General features: G+C 38.8%; 1 protein-coding gene across 5 annotated transcripts in view; it reads left to right on the top strand.

The window, feature by feature from the left end:
• CFAP70 (cilia and flagella associated protein 70) overlaps positions 1 to 13,637 on the top strand; it is a 172,418-nt gene that overhangs the window by 73,242 nt on the left and 85,539 nt on the right. For all 5 annotated transcript variants that reach the window (XM_066348835.1, XM_066348832.1, XM_066348833.1 and 2 more), the window contains 2 exons: positions 6,804 to 6,935; positions 11,790 to 11,915. In XM_066348835.1, coding sequence (XP_066204932.1) covers positions 6,804 to 6,935; positions 11,790 to 11,915 — 258 coding nt within the window. The remainder of the gene's footprint in view (positions 1 to 6,803; positions 6,936 to 11,789; positions 11,916 to 13,637) is intronic.

Here is a 13,637-nt window from a genome sequence, read left to right as displayed (position 1 = left end):
CAGAGGGAGAAGAGAGAGAAAATGGAATGGAGAACAAACTCAAACAAATAATAGATGAGAACTTCCCAAGCCTGTGGAAAGAACTAAAGCCTCAAGTTCAAGAAGCAAAGAGAACTCCGAGTTTTCTTAACCCCAACAAACCTACTCCAAGGCATATCATAATGAAATTGACACAAACCAACAGCAAAGAAAAAATTCTCAAGGCAGCCAGGGAAAAGAAGAATACAATATATAAAGGAAGGCCCATTAGATTATCATCAGATTTCTCAGCAGAAACTACAAGCTAGAAGAGAGTGGACCCCAATATTTAAAGTCCTGAAAGAGAGGAACTTTCAGCCACGAATACTATACCCATCAAAGCTATCCTTCAAATATGAAGGAGAAATAAAAACATTCACAGATACAGAAAAGATGAGGGAATTTATCATCAGAAAACCCCTACTCCAGGAATTACTAAAGAGGGTTCTCCAATCAGATACAAAGGACAAAAAAAAAAAACAAAGCCACAAGTAAAAGCTCCAAGAAGAACACAATAAAACCAAATTTAAACTGTGACAACAACAAAAAAAAGGGGGGGGAGAAGATGGAGATTAACAGTAGCAAAGGACGATGGAGTGCAAAAGTACTCACAAAATAGGTCGCTACAATGAACAGGGTAGAAACCCTTTTCATTACTTAAAGGTAACCACCATTGAAAAAACCACCACAGATGCACTTGAGATTAAAAAGATAGCAACAGAGGAAAGATGTATGGAATAAAACCAAATAAAAACAAAAGATAAAAAAACAAAAAAGAGGATCAAACAAGACACAAAACTAACAGAAAGCAATATATAAAATGGCAATAGGGAACTCACAAGTGTCAATAATTACACTAAATATAAATGGATTAAACTAACCAATAAAAAGGCACAGAGTAGCAGAATGGATTAAAAAAGAAAATCCGGCCCTGGCCGGTTGGCTCAGCGGTAGAGCGTCAGACTGGTGTGCGGGGGACCCGGGTTCGATTCCCGGCCAGGGCACATAGGATAAGCGCCCATTTGCTTCTCCACCCTGCCCCCCTCCTTCCTCTCTGTCTCTCTCTTCCCCTCCCGCAGCCAAGGCTCCATTGGAGCAAAGATGGCCCGGGCGCTGGGGATGGCTCCTTGGCCTCTGCCCCAGGCGCTAGACTGGCTCTGGTCACGGCAGAGCGACGCCCCAGAGGGGCAGAGCATCGCCCTCTGGTGGGCAGAGCGTCGCCCCTGGTGGGCGTGCCGGGTGGATCCCGGTCGGGCGCATGCGGGAGTCTGTCTGACTGTCTCTCCCCGTTTCCAGCTTCGGAAAAATACCAAAAAAAAAAAGAAAAAAAAAAAAAGAAAATCCAACTGTATGCTGCCTACAGGAAACTCATCTAAGTAACAAGGATAAAAACAAATTCAAAGTGAAAGGCTGGAAAACAGTACTCCAAGCAAATAACATCCAAAAAAAAGCAGGCGTAGCAATACTCATATCTGATAATGCTGACTACAAAACAGCAAAAGTACTCAGAGACAAAAATGGCCATTTCATAATGGCTAAGGGGACACTGAATCAAGAAGACATAACAATTCTTAATATATATGCACCAAACCAAGGAGCACCAAAATATATAAGACAGCTACTTATTGACCTTAAAACAAAAACTGACAAAAATACAATCATACTTGGAGACCTCAATACACTGCTGACGGCTCTAGATCGGTCATCCAAACAGAGAATCAACAAAGACATAGTGGCCTTAAACAAAACACTAGAGCACCTGGATATGATAGACATCTACAGGACATTTCATCCCAAAGTGACTGAGTATACATTTTTCTCCAGTGTACATGGATCATTCTCAAGAATTGACCATATGTTGGGCCACAAAAACAACATCAGCAAATTCTGAAAAATCGAAGTTGTACCAAGCATATTTTCTGATCATAAAGCCTTGAAACTAGAATTCAACTGCAAAAAAGAGGAAAAAAATCCCACAAAAATGTGAAAACTAAACAACATACTTTTAAAAAATGAATGGGTCAAAGAAGAAATATAATAAGTGCAGAGATCAAAAGATATATACAGACTAATGAAAATGACAATATGACATATCAGAATCTATGGGATGCAGCAAAAGCAGTGATAAGAGGGAAGTTCATATCACTTCAGGCATATATGAACAAACAAAAGAGAGCCCAAGTGAACCACTTAACTTCACACCTTAAGGAACTAGAAAAAGAAGAACAAAGACAACCCAAAACCAGCCAAAGAAAGGAGATAATAAAAATCAGAGCAGAAATAAATGAAATAGAGAACAGAAAAACTATAGAAAAAATTAATAGAACAAGGAGCTGGTTCTTTGAAAAGATCAACAAAATTGACAAACCCTTGGCAAGACTTACCAAGGAAAAAAGAGAAAGAACTCATATAAACAAAATCCAAAATGAAAGAGGAGAAATCACCACGGACACCATAGATATACAAAGAGTTATTGTAGAATACTATGAAAAACTTTATGCCACTAAATTCAACAACCTAGAAGAAATGGATAAATTCCTAGAACAATACAGCCTTCCTAGACTGAGTCAAGAAGAAGCAGAAAGCCCAAACAGGCCTATTAGTAGAGAAGAAATAGAAAAAACCATTAAAAACCTCCCCAAAAATAAAAGTCCAGGCCCTGACGGCTATACCAGCAAATTTTATCAAACATTCAAAGAAGACTTGGTTCCTATTCTACTCAAAGTCTTCCAAAAAATTGAAGAAGAAGCAATACTTCCAAACACATTTTATGAGGCCAATATAACCCTCATACCAAAACCAGGCAAGGATGGCACAAAAAAAGAAAACTAGAGAGCAATATCTCTAATGAATACAGATGCTAAAATACTAAACAAAATACTAGCAAATCGAATACAACAACATATTAAAAAAAGAATACATCATGATCAAGTGGGATTCATCCTAGAATCTCAAGAATGGTTCAACATACGTAAAACGGTTAACGTAATACACCATATCAACAAAACAAAGAACAAAAACCACATGATCTTATCAATAGACGCAGAAAAGGCTTTTGATAAAATACAACACAATTTTATGTTTAAGACTCTCAACAAAATGGGTATAGAAGGAAAATATCTCAACATGATAAAGGCCATATATGATAAACCATCAGCTAACATCATATTAAATGGCACTAAACTGAAGGTTTTCCCTCTTAAATCAGGAACAAGACAGGGTTGTCCACTCTCTCCACTCTTATTTAATGTGGTACTAGAAGTTCTAGCCAGAGCAATCAGACAAGACAAAGAAATAAAAGGCATCCATATCGAAAAAGAAGAAGTAAAGGTATCACTTTTTGCAGATGATATGATCCTATACATCGAAAACCCCAAAGAATCCACAAAAAGACTACTAGAAACAATAAGCCAATACAGTAAGGTCGCAGGATACAAAATTAACATACAGAAGTCAATAGCCTTTCTATATGCCAACAATGAAACAATTGAGAATGAACTCAAAAGAATAATCCCCTTCATGATTGCAACAAAAAAAATAAAATACTTAGGAATAAACATAACAAAGAATGTAAAGGACTTATATAATGAAAACTATAAACCGGGATAAAGCATCGACCTGGAACACTGAGGTTGCTGGTTCGAAACCCTGGGCTTGCCTGGTCAAGGCACATATGGGAGTTGATGCTTCCTGCTCCTCCCCTTTCTCTCTCTCTCTCTCTCTCCCCCCTCTCTCTAAAAATCAATAAAAAAAAATAAAATGAACTATAAACCATTGTTAAGGGAAATCGAAAAAGATATAATGAGATGGAAGAATATACCTTGTTCTTGGTTAGGAAGAATAAATATAATCAAGATGGCTATATTACCCAAAGCAATATACAAATTTAATGCAATTCCCATCAAAATTCCAATGACACTTTTTAAAGAAATAGAGCAAAAAATCATCAGATTTATATGGAACTATAAAAAACCCCGAATAGCCAAAGCAGTCCTAAAGAAAAAGAATGAAGCTGGGGGCATTACAGTACCTGACTTCAAACTATATTATAGGGCCACGACAATCAAAACAGCATGGTATTGGCAGAAAAATAGACACTCAGACCAATGGAACAGAATAGAAAGTCCAGAAATAAAACCACATATATATAGTCAAATAATTTTTGATAAAGGGGCCAAGAATACACAATGGAGAAAAGAAAGCCTCTTCAATAAATGGTGCTGGGAAAACTGGAAAGCCACATGCAAAAGAATGAAACTGGACTACAGTTTGTCCCCCTGTACTAAAATTAACTCAAAATAGATAAAAGATCTAAACATAAGACCTAAAACAATTAAGTACATAGAAGAAGACATAGGTACTCAACTCATGGACCTGGGTTTTAAAGAGCATTTTATGAATTTGACTCCAAAGGCAAGAGAAGTGAAGGCAAAAATTAATGAATGGGACTACATCAGACTAAGAAGTTTTTGCTCAGCAAGAGAAACTGATAACAAAATAAACAGAAAGACAACTAAATGGGAATTGATATTTTCAAACAACAGCTCAGATAAGGGCCTAATATCCAAAATATACAAAGAACTCATAAAACTCAACAACAAACAATCCAATAAAAAAATGGGAAGAGGACATGAACAGACACTTCTCCCAGGAGGAAGTACAAATGGCCAACAGATATATGAAAAGATGCTCATCTTCTTTAGTTATTAGAGAAATGCAAATCAAAACTGCAATGAGATACCACCTCACACCTGTTAGATTAGCTATTATTAACAAGACAGGTAATAACAAATGTTCGAGAGGCTGTGGAGAAAAAGGAACCCTCATACACTGTTGGTGGGAATGTAAAGTAGTACAACCATTATGGAAGAAAGTATGGTGGTTCCTCAAAAAACTGAAAATAGAACTACCTTATGACCCAGCAATCCCTCTACTGGGTATATACCCAAAAAACTCAGAAACATTGATACGTAAAGACACATGCAGCTCCATGTTCATTGCAGCATTGTTCACAGTGGCCAGGACATGGAAACAACCAAAAAGCCCGTCAATAGATGACTGGATAAAGAAGATGTGGCACATATACACTATGGAATACTACTCAGCCATAAGAAATGATGACATCGGAACATTTACAGCAAAATGGTGGGATCTTGATAACATGATACGAAGCGAAATAAGTAAATCAGAAAAAACCAGGAACTGCATTATTCCATACGTAGGTGGGACATAAAAGTGAAACTAAGAGACATTGACAAGAGTGTGGTGGTTACGGGGGGGGGGGGGGGGGGGGGGGGGGGAAAGGGAGAAGGAAAGGGGGAGGGGGAGGGGCACAAAGAAAACTAGATAGAAGGTGACAGAGGACAATCTGACTTTGGGTGATGGGTATGCAACATAATTGAACGACAAGATAACCTGGACTTGTTATCTTTGAATATATGTATCCTGATTTATTGATGTCGCCCCATTAAAAAAATAAAATTAAAAAAAATATAAAATGCTTCCTATTTTACTAATTTAATCCTCATGACAACCCTTATGAGGTAGGTACTCCCTATTTTACAGATGGAGAAATGTAGCATTAGTTGTTCAAATAATTTACCCAAGGTCACATTAGTAAAGGGCAAAGATGGGACACCAGTTTTGGCAGCCTGGCTTCAGAAAGCACGTTCTCAACTGCTGCACTGCACTGCCTCTTTATACACACTCACGATGTGTTTGTACTGTACCAAGTAAACACAAAGAAAGCACATGAAAATGCATGTACTTTCTTTTCATATACCTGAGGACCCCCTGTACTAACATCCCAAAAACTTGTGTTAAGGAATGGATGAAATAGTATGTTACTCACCACACTGCCTGACAAAAGTCTTTTTTCTGGCACTTGGGTGGCGTTTTCATCCTCTGGTGTAGTGTTCTTTATGAACACTATATGTGCTCATATACATGTGCTTTCTTTTCATATACAAATGCAAAGAAAGAAAGTATAAAGTAAAAACAACTGATGCTAATGAAGGCAAGAGAATGTTCTCAGTAGGAGGCATAGACACATCTCAGTTTCATTCTGGTTCTACCATTATTAGCTGGGTGACCTTAATCAAGTGATATTACCTTTCTGAGCCTCAATTTTTTTGCCTAACAATGAGGGATAATATTAATATTATCATATAGAGTCATTATAAGAATTAAATAATATAATGCATGGAATATGCTTAATATAAAACCTGGCAATAATGTTAGCTTAGGGAAGAAAAAGAAAAAGAAGCCATCTTGCCTACAGACATATGTTATTTGTACAGAATTTTAAGCTTCATCACCTCTTATTTATTTTCAGCTTCTCAATCATCTTCTGAAGTAAGACAGTAATACCAGAAGTACATATCTATTTAACAAATGAGAAAACCAAGGTACCAAGTATAAAGTAATTTATGAGGTTGTACAGTGGCAGAATTAGAACCTGAATTCCATTCTCCAGTTTCTCAAATCAGGACTTTCTCCCTTGAATTGGGTGGCCACCATAAGAGACACAATGTATAAACCTAATGCTAAGGCTTTCTTCAGCTTTATGACTTTCTTCACACAGTTTGAGTCCTGCATTGATTGTATTAGCTGTGATGGTGACATCAAGAAAAGAAGTCATATAGAGTATGTTGATTAGGGGAAAAAATCAGAGAGCCAACAGATTAGCAGTCACCAAGGGAGAAATCAATTACTGTACTTGTGAAATTCTGATGAGCATTAGACCAGAAGCTCAAGGGAGGTGTGTGGTGATGTGTCTCTTGCAGCATGCTGTGGTAAAGATTGTGAGAGAGAAGTACTTGAAAACAACATCATTTGAAAGCCAAGCAGAACTGCAGGTATTCATTAGTGAGCTCTATGTATTCTTGGTGGATCAGATGCATGTGGCCTTAAACCAGGTAAGTGTTTAAGAATTAAGAGCCCTTCCTTTTCTCTGTAGACTGTCAGGGTTTTCTCCTAATGATTCCTTTCTTCATTAATTCTACAAACATTTATTGAGGTATCTGCTTTGTGCTAGACACTGAAACACAAAGATGAATAAGAAACTGCCTAAAATATAAAACTAATTTTAGGAAGAATAGGGTGTATGCTCTTTCAATTTCCTAGAAAATTAATTTCATAATTCTAATAAATGTGATAAAGAATAGATAAAATAGGCTATTTAAATTATGAAAATTATCATTCTTTTTATTTTGTGAATGTGTACAATTCTCACTTTTTGTCTTTAAGACTGACAATCAAAACAAAGAAAAAATATGAATTTTCAGATATTAGACCTGAATGACAATGACACTTCAAATATCACTTTTTTATTGGAGGGCAGTCTGCTGTCCTCCCAATTGTCTATTTACATCTATTATTTGCACAGCTTGCATTTTGCCTTCATTTGCTCATTTTTAAAATTTTTATAGTTGTGGTTTATTAGAAAACAATGACAAATAAATAATTTTGTTCCCCTGATAGTCTGTCTCTAACTAGCTGTGCTTTCTCAAACTCCTTATTCTATTTGCTCTTCCCTTCACTGTTTTTTTTTTCTCCTTTGCCACCATGACTTTTTTTTTTCCACTTTCTTTAGCTAGGATTAAGAGTATAGTTCTGTCTTGGGCACAGATGATTTGGATGATTTGATTTGGAAAACTATTGAGCATGACATGGCAATTACTATTGCTTTGTGTCCCTACGGAACCCCTGCCTAGTAGAGGAGACAAGCACAAAATACAAATGCTGTGGAGTGAGGCAAGTGCTATGATAGAAGTGTGTCCTGGTAGAGTAGGTCAGGGGCTGCCTAAAGAAAAAGCAATGAAGCTGACTCTGAGACCTTTCAGGGGAGGATTTACAGAGGAACTGTAACTTGAATTGGGCTTTGAAGGATAGAAAGTTCTCCTGGTGGAAGTTTCAGAGTATTTGACTTATAGGGAACATTAAAAAGGCTTGGAAACTTGAAAGAATATGATGTATACAGAAACTGAAGATAGTTCAGGAATAGAGGTTGAAGTGGTGAGGGACAGAAAAGCAGGAAATGAAGACAGCTTCTGGTGGGGGTGTTGGGAGTGTGGAGGGAGGTATTATATGAAAAACACTTATAACATTATATAGTAGGGGTTGGGAACCTATAGCTCACGAGCCAGATGTGGCTCTTTTGATGGCTGCATCTGGCTTGCAGAAAAATCTTTAATAAAAAAATAATGTTAAGAATATAAAACATTCTCATGTATTACAATCCATTCATTTCCTACCGCTCATGTTCATGGTTGTCCTCTGGGACAACAAATTTTTATTGGATAATGCATACCGTACATGGGTCGTTGTATGGCTCTCACAGAATTACATTTTAAAATATGTGGTGTTCATGGCTCTCTCAGTCAAAAAGGTCCCGACCCCTGGTATATAGGATGGATTAGAGGTGGTGAGACTGGTGATATTAACTGATTATTACATTGTATAGAGGAAAAGAAGTAAAAGTATTAAATTTAAGGCTTAGTTTCTGAGTATCTGGTAGTACCATTAACCAGGACAAGAAATACAACATGAATAAATTTGGTGGGAGGTAATTGATGTTCAATTAAATTTTGAACATTGGTTCTAATGGAGTTTTGCTCAAGAGAGAGATCTGAGCTGGAGATGAAATTTGGGGAGCCATGAGCATATAGATGCTAGTTAAATTATGGTAATAGATGAAACTGTTGAGAAAAACATGAGTAGAGAGAGGAGAGAGCTGGTGGTAGAACCCTAGGGAATACCAACATTTAAGGGCTGCATGAGTAAAAGAATTAATGAACCAAGCAAGTAAATTTTAAAAAAATGAAAAGAGCCAGAAGACAGTGGTCACAGATGCTAAAGGGAGAATATTTTAGGAAGAAAAAGTAGTCAATGTTGTCAAATATTTCTAGAAATTCAAGAAAAACAAAATCTGGGGTAGGAGGAAGGGGAGTTGTTTAAGGGGTACAAACTTCCAGTTGTAAGATAAATAAGTACAAGGGATATAGCATTTAGTATAATAGTTAACCCTGCTAAATGATATATATGAAAGTTTATGTTGCCTGACCAGGCAGTGGCACAGTGGATAGAGTGTTGGCCTGGGATGCAGAGGACCGAGGTTCGAAACCCCAAGATCGCCAGCTTGAGCGCAAGGTTGCTGGCTTGAGCTTGGGATCATAGACATGACCCCATGGTTGCTGGCTTGAGCCCAAAAGTCACTGTCTTGAAGCCCAAGGTCGCTGGCTTGAGCAAGAGATTACTGCCTCAGCTGGAGCCCTCTGGTTAAGGCACATATGAGAAAGCAATCAATGAACAACTAAGGTTCCACAATGAAGAACTGATGCTTCTCATCTCTCTCCCTTCCTGCCTGTCTGTCCCTCTCTGTGTCTCTTTCTTTGTCTCTGTAACTCCATAAAAAAAAGTATATGTTAAGAGAGTAAATCCTGAGAGTTCTGATCACAAGGAAAATTTTCTTCCTTTTTTGCTCTATTGTATCTTTATGAGATGATGGATGTTAAGTAAACTTATTGCAGTAATCATTTCTCAATATATGTAAGTCAAACCATTATGCTGTACACCAGTGGTCCCCAACCATTTTTGGGCCATGGACCGGTTTAATGTCAGAAAATACTTTCACAGACCGGCCTTTAGGGTGGGAAGGATAAATGTATCACGTGACTGAGACAAGTGTCAAGAGTGAGTCTTAGATGGATGTAACAGAGGGAATCTGGTCATTTTTAAAAATAAAACATCATTCAGACTTAAATATAAATAAAACAAAAATAATGTAAGTTATTTATTCTTTCTCTGCGAACTGGTACCAAATGGCCCACAGACCAGTACTGGTCTGCTGCCCGGGGGTTGGGGACCACTGCTGTACACCTTAAACTTATACACTGATATATGACAATTATATCTCAATAAAATTGGAGGGGGGAAAAAGAAACAGTTTGAAAAGTTTTCATTGGATTTGACAATAAGGAGGTTATTTTTAACCTTTATATAACAGTTTCATTGGGCTAGTAGAGTGGATTCAAATTATAACAAATCGAGGAGTAAATGAGTGAGTAAGAAACAGGTAAATTCAAAAAGTTGAAAGATGAAAAAAAGAAGTGGGAAAGTAGTAGCTAGAAATTACAGAGTTTGGTTTTTTTTTAAGCTGGAAAGCATTTAGCATGTCCACAGGTTTGGGAAAAAGAGTTCACAGACTGGGAGGATGTGAAAATACAGGGAAAGTAAAAATTGATGGTAAGCCCAGGGTATACAGGTGGGAAAGGATTAAGAGTTTAGATGGAAGGATTAGCCTTGAAACACAGAAGGATGCAATGCTCTTCCTCTGAGACTGAAAGGAAAGAGATATGATGGATGCAGAAATAACCAATTTAGGTGTGGGGTTCAAAAGTTGAGGGACTTCTTGCTTAATGATTTCTATTTCCTTTGTGAAGTAATGTTTTTACTAAAAATGAAGGGGATAAGGGTTTAATGGAAGAAAGAGAAAAAAACTTAGCTACTGCATATGGCAAATGTTGCAGAACAAAGACAAATACATAGATTGCTGAGAGTATTAAAGGCCTTAGCTAAGACTGAATGCCTGGAGTCTGTGGCAGTTCAGATATCTCTCTGTGTATGCAGTTTCCCTCAGGACCAGATGTCAGCTCCTATTTAAAAATGAAGTCAGATTGTAGGAGTGTTTTAATTTGGGAGTTTTCAGGACAAGTGCAGAAGGAGAAGGATGGTTGGGACTTGAATGTGCTGGTGATAAAGTAGTATGTGTGGATGGTCATGAGGTCTAGGCTCATTATCCACTTGGGAAATGATAGGCATGTTGGAGTGAAGGAGATGAAGTCAGAGAGCATTTTTAAGGGGATAAGTGATCAAAGGGCAGAAGGCTTGAATGTGGGCTCTGGGAATGGGATAGTAGAGGTAAAGTATTTTTGGTTTGAGTTTGGAAGTGTGTTGCTGGAGGAATTTGGCAATCAAGATGATCAAAATGATAAAGAACAAAGAACAGAGGCATTCATCAATTATCAGAAGCTCTCTTTGGCTCATCTCAAATTTAGCCTTACTCTTCACATCCCTTAGCAATTCTACTTGTTAAAGTCACTGATACTATTTTTATGTCTAATTAAAAAAAAAATTTTTAGGGGGGGTTCTTCCTTAGCCATAGCTTCTCACCCAGGAGATTACTCATTACACTAGACTTGCTTTTCTATCTGGGTGTATAGGATATATTATTTTTCTGGGTATCCTCCTACCTTCCTGGCTATTTCTATAATGTCTCCTTTGTAGAGTCTATCAGTCTACATATCCTACTAAAAGTATAGATGTAACTTCCAAAGCTTTACCCTTAGTCTTCTGTCTTCTTGATATTTAAAGATTCTAGTTAGTGACCTTTTTCATGTCATGGCACCTAAAAAATTATAATATTTGTCCTGTATACTAGAGGAAAATGAAGAAAGCTGTTTGATATCAGAGGCAACTTGCTTAGGGATACTGACTGCCCTAAGGATTGAGGAGAGCAGTTCTGCCCTAAGTAATTTTTGCTCACTTCCATGAGCACAGACTGTTGGTATTTAGATACCTGAGCTTCTCGTTTACCATTGATATTTTTCTCTTGGTTCACTCTCACTCTCTTACTGTATTGGCAAGACTGTAAGAATCCTCAATATCATTTTAGACCTCATGACTGGAGTCTCACATCTAGCTTATTCTTATAAACCTTCTCTGCTTGTAATTGCTTCATGTTGTCTGCCTAACATCTTGATGTTGACAAGACCATGCCAGATGATGTCCAACGTGCTGTCCCAACCGTGTATACAAGTAGTGAACAGCTTCGACTCTTTGCGTTTGAAGCAGAAGTCAATGAGGACTTTGAGACAGCAACCGTATATTATGAAGAGGTAATTAAACATCATCCCAGTGATTGTTGTTACTCTTATTTGTACAATATTGGTATAATTAAATAGTAGTTTTTTATTGTTTAAAATCCAACCTGATTAGTGAAAGCATAGACACATAGATCAATAAAACTGAGTCCAAAAATATGTCCACACAAATAAGGCTATATATATATTTAAGATTTTATTTATTCTAGCAAGAGGAGAGAGAGAGAGAGAAAGAGGGAAAGGAGTGGGAAGCATCAACTCATAGTTGCTTTTCACATGAGCCTTGTACAGGCAAACCTGGGGTTTCAAACCAGCAACCTCTCTGCACCACCACAGGTCGGGTGGCTATTATATTTTTGACAGAGGTGTAAAAGAAATTAAACGGGAAGAACTAACTGTGATATTAGAGAATAATGGTGGCATGAGAGATACTCCTGATCTCTCCCCTTGAAATTTCAACAAATTGAACAACTATTACAGCAGGGTGAAGGAACCCCAGCTGGGCTTAGTCTGCAAGTGGACTGAGGTGGGACGGGATGAAAAGGGGGTGGAAGGTAAAATGCACTTGTGGTGGGCTTTGGAGAGGAGAGGAGACAAACCTGGAGTGACTGGGGTTTTTTTGCTCTGCTGGACTACAGGAAGGATGGAAGCTCGGGCACTCTGGATTTTGTCTGAGGGGTACAGAGTGGGAAACTCGGAGTGACTGGGTCTCCTCCTGCTGGGAGGAGCGGTAAGACAGAAGGGCAGAGAGGGAGATAAACCAAAGCGGCCAGAATGCAAGGTCATGGCCAGTGTTCCCACTGTCTGCCTGCAGCCTGCACTCGGCAGAGACAGAGAAAGCTGAAGTGTGTCCCCCAGTCTCCCAGATCCTGCTGTAAGGTATTTCCCAACGAGGAAGAAAGAAGGACATAGCCACCAAGTATGGACGAGCAAAAGCTTTATTTAGAGCGCTCCAGGGCGAGGTTCACTGGTCTGCAAGACAGGGGCCAGGGAAGTCGTGCAGATTCTCTCGTGGGGGTGCGGGGTGTAATTTATAGCCTCGGTAGGGTGGTGGCGGGTTGATATGTCATGGCAAAATTTCACTGGTTGACAGATTTTTTCAAAATGCTCCTGGACCATTTCTTTTGGCGGGCATGGGTGTGGGTGCTTTTGGCCAAAGTCCCCAGACCTGGTACCTCATGTGACTTTCCCCCATTGCCAACCGACCTCACATTCCGACCTTTTATGTTAGATAGGGGCGCCACTATTCATCTGGCGACTTCCTGCTTGTTAGGGGCGTCATGGGGAAGGGAGGTTGGAAAGAGGTGGCTCTGAGGGGAGTCGCATATATGGGTGTAAGAGCATCTGGTTGACTGTGACTGGAGAAACCTCGCGGATGTGGCCCTGTAAGAATTTAAGAGAAAGAGGAGCAAACTTGAGTAATATGCTGATAATTAGGAGAGGATCTAGGGTAGGGGTAACTCAGGTGAGGATGGGTGACTGCCGTCAGGAGTTAAGCGGGTTGTAGGAAGAGAGGTCCTTGCGCAGTTTCTCTTGCAGGTGGTTGAGGACATTGATGTTTTCTTCCCTCAGGCCAGTCTCACTGATATAGTAACAGCATTGCTCCCTGCTTTAATTCACTCTGGCGGCAGGTTCCCGGTGGGAGGGACAAGAGTACCAGGAGGATCTACAGGGCTCAACCTTTTGGTGAGCTGAAGGTGGGTGGGGCCCAGTGGTTCCAACTGCCAGCGGTCCTGC

This window comes from Saccopteryx leptura, chromosome 9 (genome assembly GCF_036850995.1).
Source record: "Saccopteryx leptura isolate mSacLep1 chromosome 9, mSacLep1_pri_phased_curated, whole genome shotgun sequence".
Lineage (NCBI taxonomy): Eukaryota > Metazoa > Chordata > Mammalia > Chiroptera > Emballonuridae > Saccopteryx > Saccopteryx leptura.
The sequence above is the reverse complement of the archived record's forward strand: the minus strand, read 5'-3'. Positions and strand labels throughout refer to the sequence as shown.